Source organism: Suricata suricatta, chromosome 14, assembly GCF_006229205.1.
Source record: "Suricata suricatta isolate VVHF042 chromosome 14, meerkat_22Aug2017_6uvM2_HiC, whole genome shotgun sequence".
Lineage (NCBI taxonomy): Eukaryota > Metazoa > Chordata > Mammalia > Carnivora > Herpestidae > Suricata > Suricata suricatta.
This window is the reverse complement of record NC_043713.1, coordinates 24,312,192-24,332,013: the sequence shown is the minus strand read 5'-3', so window position 1 is coordinate 24,332,013 and position 19,822 is coordinate 24,312,192. Positions and strand designations below refer to the sequence as shown.

General features: G+C 42.4%; 1 protein-coding gene across 2 annotated transcripts in view; it reads right to left on the bottom strand.

Annotated features, from left to right (window-relative positions):
• Positions 1 to 19,822, bottom strand: part of DYM (dymeclin) — a 334,407-nt gene that overhangs the window by 124,968 nt on the left and 189,617 nt on the right. The window contains exon 14 of one of the 2 annotated variants that reach the window (XM_029923001.1): positions 15,586 to 15,750. The exons of the other annotated variant lie outside the window; for it this stretch is intronic. Within the exon in view, the coding sequence (XP_029778861.1) occupies positions 15,586 to 15,750 (165 nt within the window). The remainder of the gene's footprint in view (positions 1 to 15,585; positions 15,751 to 19,822) is intronic. 2 annotated transcript variants of the gene reach the window in all.

Here is a 19,822-nt window from a genome sequence, read left to right as displayed (position 1 = left end):
TAGGCTGTGATGCTCACGCTCAAGGCGCTCACTCCCTTCTTTTCCCAGCCATTAGGGATTAATTTCTTTTGTTATCTGACACCCAGTATTTTGAAAATCATTGTTTCTTATGTTTTGTCTGTTTTTGTTGTTTCAGGCAGTCGGGTAAGTGAAAAGCAATTTTTAAGCGTTCACATGAAAAAAAATAGTTTCAGAAATTTTATATAGAAACTTCAGGAATGCTGGAGAAAGCCAACAATTTTTAATCTTTTCCCTCACTTGAAGTTGTGCTGCATAATTTGTCCCAACCTCTCATAATCACAGTACTTTAAATTTCACCGGATTTCTCAAATATGACACTAAGTATACGTTTACTTCATTTTGTGTGGAGAATTTATTCCCTTAAAATAATCCCACTAATTACGTGCTTTGTACCACTATCTTTTATTTGCACAATTAGTCTCCTGTTGTAGATTACAAATGCCAATCATTCTAGGCTTTTAAAACCTATTTTTCTTCACTGTAGAAATCAACATATTAGGTACTCTCTACTTTTTCAGGTGACACTGTGGCACTGTGTGGGAAGACCACAGAGCAGTTCTGCATTCCTGGTTCAAGCCCACCATGCCTGTTTCATCTCCCACACAGCCCGTGTTGACCAGCTCATTCCTGAACGCGCCATGCCTTTGTTCAGGCCAGCCTGAGGGTGCATCCTTCTCTTTCCTACATCAATCGGCCTGGCAAACTTCCCACTCACCCTTCAAACTTAGAAAAAACACTGATGACAATTTCCAATTAGCTGGACAGGGAGCCCGTTTATCTCCTTCACTAAAATAGTAAGTGCTTGAGCATGGACTGATTCACTTTGGCTTTCTTCGTGCCTGGTACAGTACCTACACATGTAAAAGGTTCTCAAAAAATGTTTACCTGGAAATGATACGGGATGCAGCATGTTATGGACTGAGTGTGTGTATTCCTCCAAAATATATATGTTGAAGTCCTAACTCCCTAGAGTAGCTATATTTGGAGTAAGGAAGTAATTAAGGCTAAACAAGGTCATACGGGTGGGGCCCTGATTCATTAGGATTACTGTCCTTATGAGGACACACACTAACGAGCCGTCTTCCTGCCCTTCTCCCTCTGCACATACAAAGAACAGGTCACGTGAGCACCCAGCAAGAAGGCAGCCATGAGCAACCCAAGGGAGAGACATCCCTCACTAGACATCAGTCCTGTCAGTACCTGATCTTGGACATCCAGGCTCTGGGAGCATGAGAAAATAAATGCATGGTGTTCCCTTGGGTCTTCAGGACCGGCAGGACAAGCTCTTCCATATCGAAAAAATATTATTTCTGCCCCTTCTCCAGAGGGCTATGCTTGAAACAGTGCCGCTATTTCGTTCTTAGGCAACTCTGACAGCACGACTCACTCCAAACCAAGATCAGATTGGCAGTAACCCTGTTTACACGCTAATCAATACTGAAAGCAAGCTCCATTCCTGAAGGACTAACGTTACTGAGGGAAGAAAAGCTCACACCGTTATTCCATCACAGAATTTTAGTTACTCCAGCACTGTACATCTTGGAGGTGTGGAGAACTATCACAGTGCTTCCAAAATAACTGTCATTTATGGGGTGTTAGGGTGGCTCAGTCGGTTAAGTATTCAACTTCTGACTTCGGTTCAGGTCATGATCTCATAGTCATGAGACTGAGTCAGGCTCAGGGCGGAGCGTGGAGCCTGACTGGGAGTCCCTCTCTCCCTCTCTCTCTGCCCCTCCCTGGCTCACATTCTCTTCCTCTTGCTCTCTCAAAAGAAACAAACACTTAAAAAAATGTTTTAAAGGTCTTAAGTAAGTAAATAACTAAAACAACTGTCATTTATGACAATAAGCTGAGAAAAGAATGGAGTGTGGACAGGGGCTCTGGCTTCAGATGGGGCAGCCAGGGAGGGCTTCACTGAGGAGGTGACATTTAAACAGACATAAGGAAAGTGAGTGTGTGAGCTGTGTGGCTATCTGGGGAAAGACCTTCTAGGAAAAAGGAGTAAGAAATGTAAGTGACTGGAAGAAGGCACGTTCATGTCGAATTATTGGCAAACATCTCATGAATCTCTTTAAAGGCTTATCTAAAGCTTAAAAATTCTAAAACATGTCACTATTTTTGTTTGCCAAGGTCACCCCATCCCACCGAGAACTAAATTACTTTTTAGCCGTCAATCCCCTACAGAACAGGAAACTGGACTTGACAAACACGACGCTGCTGAAACACCTTTAAGATTTACTTGAATGCAAAATGAGAACCACTGCATTCCATAATTCAATAATGACTGTGAAAAATCTGTTTACTTCTGAAAAGAACTGGCACAGAGAGATGTGAGCTGTATTATGTGACAGCTGGAATGAAAAATATTTTTCCAAACTTATTTTTCTTTAATTACTGAATTATCACTACAAATAAAAGGCAGAAACTACCAGCAACACCAGAAAGCTTAAAGCATTTATTACTTTAAATTAATTTAAATGGAAAACGGGCTAACCACCACTATATAAACAGTAGTAGTTGTGGAAAGTGTGGAAAGATAATAATAAAGGAGTTTGGGTGTCTGGTATGTGACGTTAGCGTTAGCTAAGTGTTCTGCATAATTATCTCACCGAAACCTAACCTCAACCCAATGGGGCCGGGTTCCCCTATCGCCACGTTACTTGGTGGAGACTGCTCGCTGCTTGGCGGCACAACCGGCATGAGCCTGGGTAGCCTGACCCGACATCTAAGCATCAGGCTGCACACCACGAAAACACCAACACCCCCAAATGGGCCTCAGCAATGGGTACTGCTGATCCTGGCCAGAATCTGTTTCTTAACCAGTTACAGTTCCTCCCTCCCTCCCTTCTTCCTTCCTTTCTTTCTTTCTTTCTTTCTTTTTTAAAGGAATATTATGATGTACCACTTTCAAAACTCAGATTTTTAAGTTCTACTGTCTTTGTGATCTGTTAATGAGGTATTAGTCCCAATTTGCCCAGGAGAGCCCCAGTGTACGCACTTGGTCCCAGTGGGAAGATTAGAGGCCCCTTTTATTCTCTTAAAGGGTCCTAATTTGAATGATAAATTATATGGTCACCCACTTGATAATCACTTCAGTTTTTGCTCCGCCCACTCACTGTCTTTCTTATTAAGTAATGAAACACGATCATCTGGCGTCGTGCGTTCCTCTGGGGGTGGGAGTTCCGAACTCCTCTCTTCTCTCTCCTCACTGGGGCTGACTCGATGTTCAAGCACACCTGCTTTCTGGTCTCCAGATGGCTCCACCGCACTTCCACTGGAATGTTTGGTCTCCTCTCCTCCCACACCCATTCCGTCCCCGCTCCTTCCTAATAAGTGAACACTTTGTCTCGCTCGCCCACTCCTCCTCCATCTTCTTTCAGGTCCCCCCCACCCCCGCGCCCCCCACGCTGGGAACAACCTACTAATCTACCAAATATCTATCCTCAAATCACTTTAAAAGTCACTTTAGTCAGTGACGCCTACCTGAGATCACCCATCCACCCACCTATCCTATTTATGGACCAAATCTGTCAGACTAACATCCTGGAGGCTCAAATCTGAAATGTTTCTGCTATTATATCATTATGAGGATTTCACCATATTCACTCACATCAAAAACAACGTGACTCCTGACAAATTTTCCAATTTCAAAGTAGGGCTTTTAGATATGTCTGTAGCTTTTAACCAAAGAGAATATACAGTCCGGGGGATCTTACTAAAAATCATGAATCCAACCACTGCTTTCAGACAATCCAGGGACAAAGAGCCAGATGAGGTTATGTGACTGTCAAGAGACAGCCCACACTCGGTGGTGGTAGACGATCTAACAAGAGCCTCTCCTTGACCGGACTCAGGTAGGCTCCTGAGTCTGAGCAGGTCCCCTCCCTGGACATGTCCTCTAGAAGTCCCGTTTCAGTACGAATCCCGTCAGGCTAGCTTGGCCAGAGCCCCCCGACCCTTGACATCTGATCAGTTGAGTAAAGAATTCCCCTACCTTCTTAGTCATTTTCCAGTCACCGACACCCGACCTGCCCCCAGATCTGCTGCTCGGCTAGAAGCCCGCTTTCCTTTGTCAGACTCAGAGTTGAGAGCCTAATCTCTCTCCCCTATTGCAAAAGCCCACTGCAGTCTCCCTGAATAAAGTCGGCTTTTCCATCTTCAACAACATCCGGGGGCAGGGGGGCTGTATACAAAGGGTGGGTGTTCTTAATGTATCTTCTTTGTCAGTGGGTACTGTGTGGCACAAAGACAGACAATGGAAGAGAAAAGTGAGTCTTGAAGACGTGGCTGCTCATAACTGAGAAATTCCCCTCAGGAATACGTGGACAAGGGTGCCTGGCTGGCTCAGTTGGAAAAGCATGCAACTCTTGATCTCAGGGTTGTGAGTTCTAGCCCCACGGTGGGTGTAGAGATTACTTAACTGAATAAACAAATAAAACCTTAAAAAAAAAAAAAAAGAATGTCAGCACAACTGCTGTGCCTTTTCCAGGGCAAAAAAACTCTGCATTTATAGTTCTGGTTGACTAAACTTCTAAACGGCATTTGGAGTATGGAGCACTGGGGAAGCAACAGATGACGTACTGTTACTATATTTGTCTCCAATGTAGTTTAAAAAAACAAGCAATCTAGACACACTATCTGCGAAACAGTAGGCTCAGCCCAGAAATGACTTAACAACAAGAATGTAGGCAAACAGAGAAAAAGGAGAATAAGAACCAACACCCAAGGATCATGGGCATAACTGGGTTGCATTTCCAAGTCTGTAATCATTAGTGGCTCTCAGTTTCCATCACAACTCTAGCTCCTGTGGATCGTCCCGCGGTGGGACCATAAGTCATTCACGTGCACACGTTTCAATGTAGAAACAGGGTGCTACTGTCATCGTTATATTCACAAGAGGAAGGGAAGGACTAGAAAACCAGACAGTGAGGATGAAATAAAACGTCTCTAAACCACGGTAACAGGAAACGCCACAGACTCTTGCAACGGCCACACCAAGTGTCATGCAAAACTCTGCAGCCTGGACACCTCTTGCAATTCAGTACCCGCACAAAGGAAATCCAGATACTGATTCTTCAGAAGGAATATAAAAAAACTGATGAGAATCAAAGCTTTTTTTTTTCCTTTAAAGTAGATCATCACAATGCATTGCTTTAATACCTTGCTTGCTGCAGTAATATATCGCTAGAGAAGACAAGACAGCAAGGAGGAAAAAAGCCATAGATGATTATCACTGTGTTTTACTGACCAGTATTTAGTCCACAAGGAGGCTCTCCAACCTGTCCATTTTAATGACAGTAAAAGAAATCGGAGACTACCGTACAACCCACTGAACTATGACAAGTGTTCCCCAGACGTGGTTTTCTTACTGAGCGTGAAATAAATACACCTGCAGCTATTTATTCTCTGGTTCTAGACTGATTTGTTAACATTTCTTTTACTACCTAACATTTTTACAGGAAAGATACTAAAATATCACTATATGTGGTTTCACGACTACCTTTAAATGTGATTTTGGAAGTGTAGACTGAAGGATAGGACAGGAATCCTAAAGGGTGGACATACCTTAACAAGACACAAATTGCTCTCTCTGCCAGATGCCTGATGCTGTCACAGCCCTGAGTGCCAGGACGTAGAGACTATATATTAAACTGTTAAAACTTCTACTGTCAAGAGTAACAGGGACCTGAGTTTCCTACTGGCTTATGTTATGTGCTACTTGAACATGAATGCACATAAGAATTACTAGTGGCAGTAAGAGGTACGAGAACAAACTTAATACGTGAAGACGCTCTCTATATGTTCTCTGTACTAACACACCTGTATCTATCTATATCTATATCTAATCTGTATCTATACAGACAGAAACTATACTTCTAAATCCCCAGGAAATCTTCTGCTTGTTTTTTTTTTTTAATGTTAGAAGGGTGGAACAATTGTTAGTCATTAAACAGGAATGATAAAGAAGCTATAAGGCCGTTAGTCGCTATCAGAAATTATATCCAGCTGATAACTGCTCTTAATTTTCCCAGTGGCAAGTAAACTGTGCAACTTATCCTCTGGGTTACCTTGAAAATCTGCCTATCCATGCTTGCTTTGTGAAATCTGCTTAAAAACCTTTTGAGAACAGCTTGTATCTATTACTACTTTGAGAAGAAGGAAAAAAATCAAATCCATATCAAAATTAACACCAAACTTGGACATCTGAGATGTTAAGGGTTTTTGTAAGGATCAGTAGCTTTGAAAACCAGGAGATACTATATGTTTAGAGAGTAGCAATCAGACTAAATGGTACATACATGGAATTTAGAGAACCAAGAAATATAGTTTTGACTTTCTGTGACTATAGTCCGTGCTTCAATTTCAAATTTTAGCCTGTTTTATAAACTATCTCCAAATCAAACTGTTGAGTGTAAAGGGAACAGAAGTTGAAGAACTTAAACACAATTAGCTAAAAATACATAATCATCACAGAATATAGATTTGTAGTGGGTCCTAAGCTGGGTCAAAATAATTTCAAAGCCAAAGTTACTTAATAGAATCATACTGTTGTTTAAGGCATGATGGGAGGCAGTAAAAGGGCTTTTAAGGGCTCCTGGGGGCTCAGTCAGTTGTCTACCTGACTGTCTTAACTTCAGCTCGGGTCATGATCTTGCAGTTTGTGAGCTGGAGCCCCACGTCAGGCTCTGTGCTGACAGTTCAGAGCATGGAGCCTGCTTCAGATTCTGTGTCTCCCTCCCCCTTTGCCTCTCCCCATCCCTGCATTCTGAATCTCTCTCTCTCAAAAATTAAGAGAAATGGTGGGGGGACTTTTAGAGTCAGAATATTTGGGTTTCAGTACTGGCTTTACCATCTTTGAGCAAGGATTAAATCATTCCATGCATCATTTCTCTTGTGTATCTAATGGGGATAATCATATTAACTATCTCATAGAGCTGCCTTGAGGGTTAAGGTAAAAATAGTTAATAATTGGAACTGTTTCGTTATAGAGCAAGAGCTCAATAAATATCAGCTACTATTAGCACTACTGGGCAAGGAGAATATTTTGTATACGTGCTCCAATATGCAGCCTCTAGAAAATCTATATCATAGATCTCAAGTTCATTTAAAAATTAATTTTTAATGAACTGCCTCTTATAGACAGCAACTTCATAGAACTATTGTACAAAACTAGTGGCCTGCTGGAACACAGCTGATTCTAGTTTAGATCGATGTAAGAATGCACGTGGAAAAATGCCTGAGAAAATTAGGGCCTCTTCAGTTCCCATTCCAGCTCAAATCTGTAGAGTGGAGACTGAAAATGTCAGAGGAGTGGATGAAGATATTTAAAAAACAGAAGAAGCTATAGACTGAGAGCAATTCATCCTGCACGTGCATGGTGAGCTGGGTTTATCTCCCTTTCTCACGCTGTGATAGCCAGTCAGGACGAAACTCTGATCAGAGACTCTCAAAGAGACTTGGGTTCTACTTCTGCTTTGTTGTGTGGTCTCTGCCAAACCACGTAACCTCTCTCCAGTCTCCTCTGCTTCCTCGTCTTTTATACGATAGAATTAAATCCTTTTCTTGTCAATCTAACTTAGAGGGATGAGATGAGAATAAATGCCACTCCCACTCGGCAGTCACACTGAAAAGCACGTGCACGACTGGGTTACTTAGTGCCAGTAGGTGAAACGTGAACTCTGATTTACATCATCACCTATTTAAATTCTCAAAGTCAAATAAATGTAAGGGCTGGCATCGTGACGTGCCAGGGCATGGAGAGTGGGTGGAATCACTTTTCTTCCATATATGGGAAAGCCTGTAAGTTTAAGTCTGTTGGACATTTAGTGACCAAGAATATTTCTATAATCAGCAATTATGCAAGGCTGCGTGTCTGAATATGCACACGGAATCCCTGCAAATGGCGGCCCCGGGGGAACAGCCTCCAACGGGGGAGTTCTGCACTCGCTCCATGTCCTCCAGCCGCAGTCTAGCCCGCACGAGAAGCTGTAATTTGTTATCTAGCGTGTTCACCTTCAGGAACTCTGGTCACACCTACACACCACAGACACCCGGCTACGATCTGAGTCCCCCCTTTACCAATGCTCTCTACACCTGACAGCATTTGGTGGGGGGAGAAAAGATGACCATTTTTTCAATCAAGTCTGAATCTCATACTGTTTTTCCCTACAATTCTATTCTTTCTTTCTGTTTTCACATGCCCAAATTCTCATAACATCCTTCTCCCAGAATAAGTATCTTTTATGTTTTAGTTACTGATTTCACCTAAATTTCTTCCCTCTGGACAGTAAATTGTACAACTGGGTTTGGGGCAGATGGCCATGGCAGGCTAGTGCAGCCTTTGTTTTGAATGGGGTTTTAATGCCACTGGTTGGTCTTCAATATATATCATCACTATTCATAGGTAGAACGCATGGAAAACATTTTTTAAGGACTTTTATGATTAGGTATAGTGTAACAAATTTGCTTGTCTATTAAAGAATTCTGAATTAAGACGGAAGTTAAGTACAATTTTTAATACATACTGTGGTATACTTTCTTATTTCTTATCCATATTTCTGAATCTTCATTCTATGACTACTACTATAGTGACTAGCCTCCACAATTTATTTGTGTCAAAGAAAACTTCTGGTGGGGAGGGTGGTGATAAAGCTTGTTAAAACTACTCTATTTCCAGTTATTTGATAGCATTGTGTTTACATTTCAAGAGGCAAAATTTAACGTAAAATAATTTCACTTTTCCCTCTGAGTTTCTTCTGCTCACCTAGGCAGCCACCAGAGAAAATACTATATTTACATTCTTATGAGGCCTCTTTGAAAGCATGTTGATATTGCTTTGATGGTCATGGTCTAGCATATACATGCAAAGAGTAGAAACTCAATAAAATATTTAAGGAAAAGAGAGGGAAAAGCAATGCAATCCTATATACGCCAGGCAGTTTTACTACGTAACTACAGAAACTATACCCAGGACACTTCATTATCTGACGATGCTACCTTGAAGGCTTTTTTGAAGACTGCCACCTTGCTGCTTCTCCCAAGTAATCTCTAAAAAAGGAGCCACTATTAGACCGGGCAGGTCTGCAAAAAGTTAACTATAATAAACAAAAATCATTCCTTCCAGGTAAATAGGAAGCACCTAGTGTGATATCACATTAGGTACTAGCGGTAAGTGGATTAAAAAAAAAAAAGCATACATTTTCTGTCCCCCTGAAGCTTATGGTCTACTCTAAAAGGGAAAAAGAGAGAACATGTGTGTGAGAGGAAGCATAATATTAAACATAACAATGGATTTGGGGTTAAGGGAAAATCCTGTGTAAGGAAGTAACAAGTGTAGGAAATGCAGTAGGAAAATACTCTCTACAGGACAGAACATGTAAAAAGCCCTAAGATGGAAAAGGGTCAGCAAATCCTGGGAAAGAAAGGCAGTCGGTGTGGCTACAGAACGTGACACCAGGGATGTGAGCCAGCAAGAGATGAAATGTGGCTTTGATTCTCTGCACATGTTTGCTAGGTGAGGGCCTGGGGCATGGGGGGCTCTGTACTGAGACTCGAGGAGACCAGGTTGGAGGTTTTTGCCATCTACCTGTGAGGTGAGGACAGCGCGAGCTGGTGCGGCTGGCAGCAGGCACAGAGGAAAGGGGGCACATTCCGTTTACATTCTGGAGACAGAACTGAAATGGACAGAGTGAGGATGGCTGCGGGCGGTGGGAGGGGGAGCGGGGAGGAAAATACTGAGGATTCTCATGAGATGAGCTTGATGGCTAAAGACGCCACTTGCCGAGACGGAGGAGACAAAAAGAAAAGGTCTGTGCAGAGAGGTTTAGTGTTGGCCTGGGACACGGGGCATGAGAGGTGTGAATGCAGCGATGCAGACACTACGGCGGGTGACAGTGTGGGGCTGGAGCTCAGAATTTCAGCTAGAGTTATCAACTTGGGACATGTAAAGTCATAAAAGGAGATGGAAATGCCTGGGGTAAGAGGTTTTTAAAAAATTTTTTTTAATATTTTTTTTCTATTTGAGAGAGAGAAAGAGATAGTGTGAGTGGAGGAGGGGCAAAGAAAGAGGGAGACACAGAACTGGAAGCCAGATCCAGGCTCTGAGCTGTCAGCACAGGGCCCAACACGGGGCTTGAACTCACAAACCGTGAGATCATGACCTGAGCCCAGGTCAGACGCTTAACTGACTGAGTCACCCAGGCGCCCCCTGAGATAAGAGTTCAAATGAAAAGAGAGAAGGGCCTTAGGAGCAAGCCTAAAGGAATTCCAGCATTTACAGCAAAGCCCTACAAAGAAATGGCAAACTGGTGGGAAGAAAGCCAGGAGCCCGCTGTCACTGAAGCCAAGGGAAGGCGGTGGTCTCCCTCAGCTCTGAGACCAAGCAAAGATGGTAGCTGCTGTGTCAAGCCCTCCTCTCCTCTCCAGAACGCACAGCCATGACTCATTCCTAGAATTCCTGAGAAGAAAAAAGACAATTCCAAGTGCCCAAACCTGGAAACATACTCCATTATGAAAGAGTGTCTCTAAAAAAATTTAACTATGTCTTGTATATTCTTTCCAACTTCTCTGACCTAAATTTACCTGTTTGGTTTTGCCTTATGTGGCACTGAGCACTAAAGAAGTAAATCTGAAGACCAAATCCCACATTATAGAAAACAGAAGAAGCCTGATGACAGGATCAAGGAGTGAATACGTAATTCAAAAGGAAACCATAATGGTTTAAGTGGAATAATGCATTTCATTTCATGCCACAGAAGTGGCACAGAAATCAATAGAGCACATAGCCACAACAAAATTATTAAGACAGTATCATATGCATGAAAAATTAATACTATGGCTACAAATATTTACTCATGACAGATTTAGAGAGTGGTATACAATATGACAAGACTGTTCTAGTAATTTAAAAAAAACCAACAACCTCTTTTGAGGAAACTCATTAGGACATTGTCCTAGATTCAGACTGAGGATGCAATTCAAGGCAATCAAATGGCACCAGATGTCATTTTTCTGAACCACAGTATGAAAGACATACCAAATGGGTGAAAACACTGCTAAATTTGAAAGTGCTACAGTTTAGAGACATGATTTAATGTTGTGCTTAAAGTAATAAGCCCATTCCATTAAGAAAAGCATCCCTTTCCCCTCAAAACTATAAAAATTCTAAAATTAGCTATGGGAGAAATTTTCTGTGATCACACTTGAAGGAATTCCTATCTATTCCCATAAACCACTGCAGTTCTTTGCCAATTAATAAAATGACATTATGTTGCTGAGGGGGAAAAAAAAACCAGAGATATACATTTAACTTGGGACAGTGGAGGGAGGGCTGTGAAAAAAACAGAGAAGAAACTTGTAATTTTAATTTGCATAATGTTTAAGTGCCAAAAGATAAATTTAAAATTCTTTTAAATGTCTTATATATTCATTAATGTTTCACAATTGTTTGTGTGCTATCTAGTTTTTGTCCATATGCATATATTAGACAGTTTTAATAACAGTATATAGTTTTATATGCTTTTCTCAACATGAAAGCAAATGTTTTTCACGTTTCTTTTTCTTTTTTTAAAATGTTTACTTATTATTTTGAGAGAGAGAGGGAGAGAGTGAGCACAAGCAGGGGAGGAGCAGAAAAAGGGAGAAAGCAGGCTCTGCACTGTCAGCACAGAGCTCAACGTGGGGCTCGATCTCACAAACTGTGAGACCATGACCTGAGCCGAAATCAAGAGTTGGAGGCTTAATCCACTGAATCACTCGGGCGCCCCTCTTTATATTCCGTTATATTTTTAATAGCTACATGATATTCCATTGAGTTGACAGAATATAGATTACTTGACCCATCCTTTATTCTGCTCTTAAATATAATTCTTTCCTTGGGTTCTTTCCCTAGGATAAAGTCTAAGATCTTAGCATTTTGATAACTTTCAGTAGGTATTTTTTTTATAGAAATCCACTATTTCCTACCTTTTTTAATCTTACATATGCAATGTATGACTGCAAAATGACCCACAAGTACATCATATCTTTAGTATATGGAAAAAAATTTTTAAATGGTTAAAAGTTACTGGCAGGAGGCCTCAAGAGGACGCTAACGATGAGGCAGTGAGCGCACGGCTGCCTCCCCCGCCCCCCTCCCCCACGGCAAGCACCCAAAAGCACCCCCTCAGGGACGCTGGAGAAATAATTCTTATCTTGGGAAGAAGTCTGCAATACAGTGACTGAGATCTCTACCTAGAGCAGTAATTCATGTTAGACTGAGGTGAAGTTCTTTAAGGAGAAGCCAGCGTGTCTCTCCAGGGCCGGAATGACAGGCTGAGCGCTCTGCGTAACCAAAAGCTGTGTCAGACTGTGAAGTGAGTCTGGGAGGGGGCTCCACTCAGGCGTCGGGCTTGGTTTGTCCCTCTATGTAACACGGTTCTATTGAGGGAAAAATGTGTCAACTGCAGAGCCTAGATTACACTTGACCACGTGTTACTGTGGATGCAGGATGTTAGTCATTTGCACACGAACATGGCACAAAGGTGACTAGGTATCTGCTTTTGCGAAAATCAAGTTTGTTCTGAGGTCCATCCTGAATGGAAGTTTCGAGCCCCCTGCCCCAGACTGCGAGGGGTGGGGCTGGGATGCAAAGCCAGTGGAGGAAGGGTTGTGGCCGTACCTCCAGTGCCCAGGTCCCTAACCACTGAATTTCCTCTCTGCCATTCACAAAACGCGGTCAGGGCCTGGCAGAATCTGGAGGCTGAGAGACAGCACATCCGGTTTAACAGCTCTGGAATGAGGGGAGAGGAGAGGGCTGGCTGTCAGAGAGGGGACAGGAGTGCAAAGGGACAGCATTTGGAAACTGTCATAAAGTTCTGGCGTCAGACTATTTCCTCAACCCCCTCAACCTGGGTCTACACAGCCTGACTTTCCTTCTAGATGCATCCTCAAGGCTTTTCCGTCCTGAGGAGGGCTTTGCACTCAAGACATGTCCCTCAGAGGGTTACTCACTACCTTCCACCTTACTTGCGAGTACTGAACGACCTCCTGAGAATGAGGACGGGCCCAGAGTGGGCAGGGGCCCAGAGGCCCCAGGAGCGGGTGCTACAAGAGGAAACGGAAAGCATGACAGAAAATGCCATTCCAAGAAACAGAGCGTGCCTCAACCCTGCCAGGCACGGGGTGAAGGTGCTCAGGAATCGCAGGCTGCTTTGACCACGTGGTGCCTTTACCTTTCCCCTCTCAACTTTCTCCATGTCTCCCGACTTTGTCCTCCTGGTACTTTCCCCTGTTTCCTTTTCCCTTCCTAGTTGCCCACGTATTCCTCTCTCCTGTCTGTCCCTGTGAGGGGAGGAGTGTGATGCAGAGACAAGTGGGCAGGGGTCTCGGTCACCAACGGCAAATGGTGAAACCCGTGTAACAAATACAGGTGAACGGCGGGCAGGTGTGAGGTGCTGTCAGACACATGACGAGGGGTCAGATGGCGTGTCTACTGCCCCAGGCTTGGAGTCTGGTAGGACAGACATGTTGTACATGAAGACACACAGAGAAAACACAGAAATATAGTGTGATGGTGGCCTAGGTGGCCACTTAGCTGGGCTACAGCGCCAGCAGTGTGGTCGAACACTCATCTGGACACTGCTGTGAAGGTATTTGTGGGCGTGATTACCATTTAAAATCAGCTCACTTTAGGGAAAACAAATTAACCAGGGTTTCTGGGAGGTTCAGGCAGTTAAGTATCTGACTCTTGATTTCGACTCAGGTCACGATCTTGTGTTGTGGGATAAAGCCCCTCATTGGGCTCTGTGCTGACAGTGTGGAGCTTCCTTGGGATTCTCTCTCTCCCTCTCTCTTTGCCCCTCCCCTGCTCGCATGTGTGTATGCCCTCTCCCAAAATAAATAAATAAACATTAAAAAAAAAAGAAAATTACTCTCTCTAATGAGGGTGGGTGCCATTCAATCAATTAAAGGCCTTAAGAGCAGAGACTGAGGTAGCCTAAGGAAGAAGAAATTCTTTTTCAAAACTAACACAAAAATCCTGCCTGAGTTTCTAATCTCCTGCCTGGCACTGTGGATTTAAGATTTAAGATTGTAACATTAATGCTTATCAAAATTTCCAGCCTGCCCCAAGAGATTTCCACCTTGCCAGTCCCTACAGACACAAAAGCCAATTCCCTAAAGTAGTTCTCAATCTCTCGTTCTCGCTGTATACACACACACACGTCTGTGCACCCTACTGGTTCTGGTCCTCCGGAGAAACCTTACACAGGAACGCTAGGAAATACGGGCGAGAATAGTTATGCTGCCCGTTCAGAGGGTCACTGGTGAGCAGCAGCTCCCTCCGTCCCCTGCAGCCCGACAAGCTCTGCCCCCAACTCCTGTCAATTACCCGACAGCCACTCGTTTTACCTAAGTCACCTGAAAGTAAATGACTTTCCTTTGATAAATTCTTCCGTATCATATGCATAGGGTTTATTCTATTACTTTCACTTAACTCGTCTATCTCTGGCTTTTTTGTTTCTTAAAATGTCTCTACTGACTCAGTTAAGAGCTTGACCAACATCATGATGAGTCTGTAAATACTTCTGTCACCAAAAACAACGCCGTCAACTTAGATGTCACACTATCTTCTATTCTTAATAATCAAAGCATATCCAAAATAATAATCAAATTTCACTTGTGCTGCGTAAAGCTTCTGTATGTTTCTTCACCTGGAAAGATCTATTTTAATTCCAAAGTTTACTTTTTTCCAGAAGGAGGTCATGGAGGCTTTCTTCTTTCTTCCTCTAAGTTATTCTGCAGTGAAGACACAGCCTCAAACATCCTACGTAGCTACCCGTACAGGGTTGGTGCAGAAGTCATCCCTGACTTACAGAAAATGTGCATTTAAGATGCCGACTGCAGAGCACAGTGTGTGTGATACACACTAAATGGCAGGTGCCTGATTTTCTCTGATACTTGACATTCATGGCTTCTCTCTTTCTTACTCCCACCATCATTCTGTTCAGTCCACATTCATCCATGACCCACTGCAACTGACTGGTTTTTATAACTACTCTACCTACCAGTAAAATGGGTGAGAAATACAAAACCCCAAAGGATAACATCTACCTTCTTATAAAATCAAACCTGCTCGGCTGAATGTGCTTCTATCCATACATGCGTGAAATGTCACGGTCAGCTCTTGGGTTTGCTTGCAGAGCAAGGAAGAGAACTCAAAATGCATAGGTAATTAACAGTAACGGTAGAGTCTATTCATACACACACCAGACAGAGCACCCCTCCCCCCAACTATTACACATGAATCAAAAGACTTCCAAATGGAGCAAACCATGGAAAAGTCCTGTCAGGTTCATGTGGCACCTGTGGGGTTGGAAGCTCTTCTCTCCCAGGAAACACAAAGTACTCAAGAAGATGTTTGTAAGGACACCACCCCCAGCCATGGTTTTAAGGAATTATTTAGCAACATTTCAAATAGAAATCTCCTCCGCAATCATCTCACTGGCAAGTATCCCGTTCAAGCATGCAATTATCAGTCACATACGGCATGCAGCATGCAGTAAACAGACGGCAGGGGTTAATAACCTGAAAGCATAGGATCTGAGAATGTGAGAGCAAGTTAAAGACAAGAGTTCCTCTCCATTGTCACTGAGGGTCGAGAAGCAATGCTGAAGCGTAGAACAGTGATAGTGGGGGAAATACAGTTTGTCCAACACATAAACATATCTCCGCAAGTGGCGGCAGGTATAACTGAAAGACAAAGGTAAAAGGAGAAAAACAGAAAGAGAGGAGTTTTCCTTTGAAAAAAAAGACACCATTCTCAATGTCCTCAAAGCTTTCTGTGTATTTTTACTAGATGCTATGCAAGAAAAAAAAACAACTGTTAAAAGAGAATATTAAAAAGATAAAAAAAGAAAACAAACAACCTGATTTAAAAATGGGCAAAAGATCTGAACAGACACCTCACCAGAGAAGACCCAGGGATGGCAAACAAAGCCACAAGAAACCATTACAAACCCACGAGAAAGGCCAAAATCCAGAACACTGACACCCGCATCTGCAGGTGAGGGCGTGGAGCAACAGGAACGGCCATTTACCACTGGTGAGAATGAAAAAGTGATACATCCGTTTCTGAAGACATGTTCAGTTTTCTTACAGAACTAAACACACCTTACCACATGATCCAGCAATCACGCTCCGTGGTATTCACCCAAATGGGTTGGAAATTTCTGTCCACATACATGGACATTTCTATCAGTTTTCATAACTGCCAAAACTTGGAAGTAATCAAGATGTCATTCAGTAGGTAAATGGATCAACTGTGGTACATCCAGAAAATGAAGTATTATAGTCAGTGCTACAGAGAAATGAGCGATCAAGCCATGGGGGAATCTTAAACATGTATCACTAAGTGATGGAAGCCCATCTAGAAAGGCTACAAACTGTATGATTCCAACTCTATGACATTCTAGAAAAGGCAAAACTTTGCAGTCAGTAAAAAGACCAGTGGCCGCCAGGAGTTAGTGGGAAAGGAGGATGAACAGGCTAGAGCACAGAGGATTTTTAGGGCCGTGCAAGTGTGCAAAATTCCTTAATGGTGGATACATGTCACGATCCATCTGTCAACACCTACAGAATGTACACCCCCAAGAGGGAACCTTAACATAAACTATGGTCTCTGAGTGATAATGATGTCAAGGAAGGCTCATCAACTGTAACAAATGTATCACTTCTGGTGGAGAATGATGACTGTAGGAGAGGAGGAGAGGCTGTGTGGATAGGGAAGCAGGGTATGGCAATTCTCGGTACTTTCTGCTCATTTTTACTGTGAATTTAGAACTGCTTGTAAAGAAAATGGCTATTGAAAATGGGAGGGAAATTTTTCAAATTATGATGGTGTCAATTAGTTAACCAGAGGAAATTTGCCTTGACAGAGCAAAGTGGTGTGAGACTTTTGTCTCTATGAAACTACAATACAGTCCTGGAAGGTAGGCAATAACGGTACAGCGATATGGAAGATACCATAGTAGAGGGAGCACTGAATTAGGAGTCAGAAAACTTCAAAATCCAGACCCAACCCAGTTTCTGAAAGCTTTGTAACCAAGAGTATTTGATCTCTTTAGGCCTCAATCCTACAAACTGCAACACAGAAGTATGTGAAATTAGTCCAAAATTTTGCAGTGGTATTTACCAAAAAACTCAAAAGAATTATTATTGTCAGAGTAATTTCATGTGTGCCACATTTCGGACTGCTTGAAAATAACAAGGTTTGAAAGAGGAAAATACCAAATCAATCTGACAAGGTGAATCAGCAAAACTATGAACACATCAACTGATATGCTTAACCCATTCATCTTTGAGACCCTTGTCTAAAAATCCACATGGAGCGCCTGGGTGGCTAAGTCCGTTAGGCATCTGGGTCAATTTCGGAACAGGTTGTGATCTCACGGTTGTGAGATCAAGTCCTGGGTTGGGCACTGCACTAAGTGTGGAGCCTGCTTGGGATTCTCTCTGTCCCTCTCCCGCTGCCCCTCTCCCCTGCACACTTGCGTTTGCATGCTCTCTCTCTCTCTCTCCAAATAAATATATAGCCATTTTTTAAAAAACAAAAATGAAAAGATATAAAATAAAAATCTACACCCAAAGTACATCAAGTTCCCAAGGGGCAACGTGTGATTTTTAAAGTGTGCTGAATTCAAAATAAAACTAATAAACGGAAAGATTAGCAACAGGCAAATTTCCAAAAATTGGACAATCCAATCCTCCATTCACTCTACGAACCAGCCTATCTACTCATCAGTCCAGCAGTATCTACTATGTAGAGCGTAGGAACTACGCCCTGCACTGAAGTTAGCGTGAGGAAGAAAACAGACACGATTCTTTCCAGGCAGCTTGCAAGACCCAAGACACGTTAGACAGTAACAAAATCCCACTGAAACGGTGTAATTTCTGTGGAAGCGCTCTGAAGGAAGCGGATAGGGTTCCCTAAGAGAAGTGATACAGAGCTCTATCCCTGAGACGTGGAAGTTGGGAAAGGGCTCCTGCAAAGCGAACTTCAAGCTGAGATCTTAAGGAAGAATGGAAGTTAGCTAAGTAGATTATGGACCTGGGCAAGAGGAGCTGTGAGTAAACTAAAAATCTATTACAAACAATACATGCATACTGTAAGGAGAGTGGGCTCAAACTGAACAAGCTTTCTCTGTTCCAAAAACAGGATTTTAAAGTTGAAGTACAGCCAATACACAACGTTACACTCGTTGCAGGTGCAAACACAGTGATTCAACAACTATACATTATGCTGTGCTCACCGGTGTAGCTGCCATCTGTCACCAGACCACGGCTACTAAAATACCACTGACTGTATTCCCTACTCTGTGCCTTTCGTCCCCGTGACTTACCCATCCCATAACCGGAAGCCTGTATCTCCACTCCCCTTTACCCATTCCATTCATTTCCCCACCACCCCACTCTGGCAACCACCAGTTTTTCTCTTTGGGGTCCGTATCTGCTTTTTGTTTGTTTTGAAAAAAATAATCAATTTTTAAAAATATAGTGGTTCTATCACACTGACAACAATGAAATATCCAAGAGTGATGTACAAGTATCTACAAAGAAATCCATAAAATGGTGATAACAAAAGCTCTGAGTCAATTAAATGCAGAAAAGAAACACTTTTACATAGGAAACTCTGGGACTGTAAAGTCACCCAATGTTCAGGTAATAATCCCAAGACTCATAGTCTCAAAAATATTAGTAAGATTTAAAAAAGAACTAGCCATGTTAATTTAGAAAACTAAACATGTAAGAAAAGCCATAAAATTCTGAAAAAATCGTACTTGATGGGACTGGTTTAAAAAAAAAATACCACAGAGTGACATTATTAGAAACAGTGTGGCCTGGTGCCCAGAACACAGAACACCAGAATAAACCAAAATAGACAAGGACATAGCATAAGTAAAGGTGGCCCCTGAAAACAGAAAGTCAGATGAAATTATTCAATAAATGGCCCTGGGCTAACTGAGGAGAGAACCGGAAACAAACCAGAGCTCTTTACCTCACCTCTTAAAATAAATTCCAGGTTGATCAGAGATTGGAAGGAAAAAATAAAACTATAGAGGTTCAAAAATAAACCATATATCTGAAAGCCATTAAAAAATACGACTCATAAATCTGATCCCATAAAAATGGAAAGTATGATGTTTTCCTGTGATTCTTTTGTACTATATCAACTTTCTACTGTTTGCATGTATTAGACATAAATTAATGACTAAGTAATTTTCAAAACTTGAAAGGGGCACTGGAGCAATTCCTTCAGAGGGAATGTGCGAAAGCAGGGAGGTTCAAGTTCAAGGATCCAAAAGAAATCCAGTATGGCTGGCATATACTTGAAAACAGTAAAAGGTAAGGTAGGCTCATACAGTGCCTTCAGAGTTGTAAGACTGATTTCATCATGAAAAACTAGAAGGGTGTGAGCAGGGGAGCAACTAGATAGGACTATTTTTTTTTAATATTAATTTTGAGAGAATGTGTGTGTGGGTGCTAGCAGGGGAGGGGCAGAGAGAGGGAGGGAAAGAATCCCGGGCAGGCTCTGTGTTGCACTGCAGAGCCCCAGGCAGGGCTAGAACTCATGAACTATGACATCATGACCTTAGCTGAAATCAAGGGGTGGTTGCTTAACTGACTAAGCCACCCAGGTGCCCCAACACGATGGACTTTTTTAAAGGTGCATTTTTGCAATACAAAGATAAAACTAGGGAGGGGCAAAAATTGAAAGATAAAACTAGAAGCGCCAAGAGCAGAGAAGCAAAGACGAGTAAGCAAG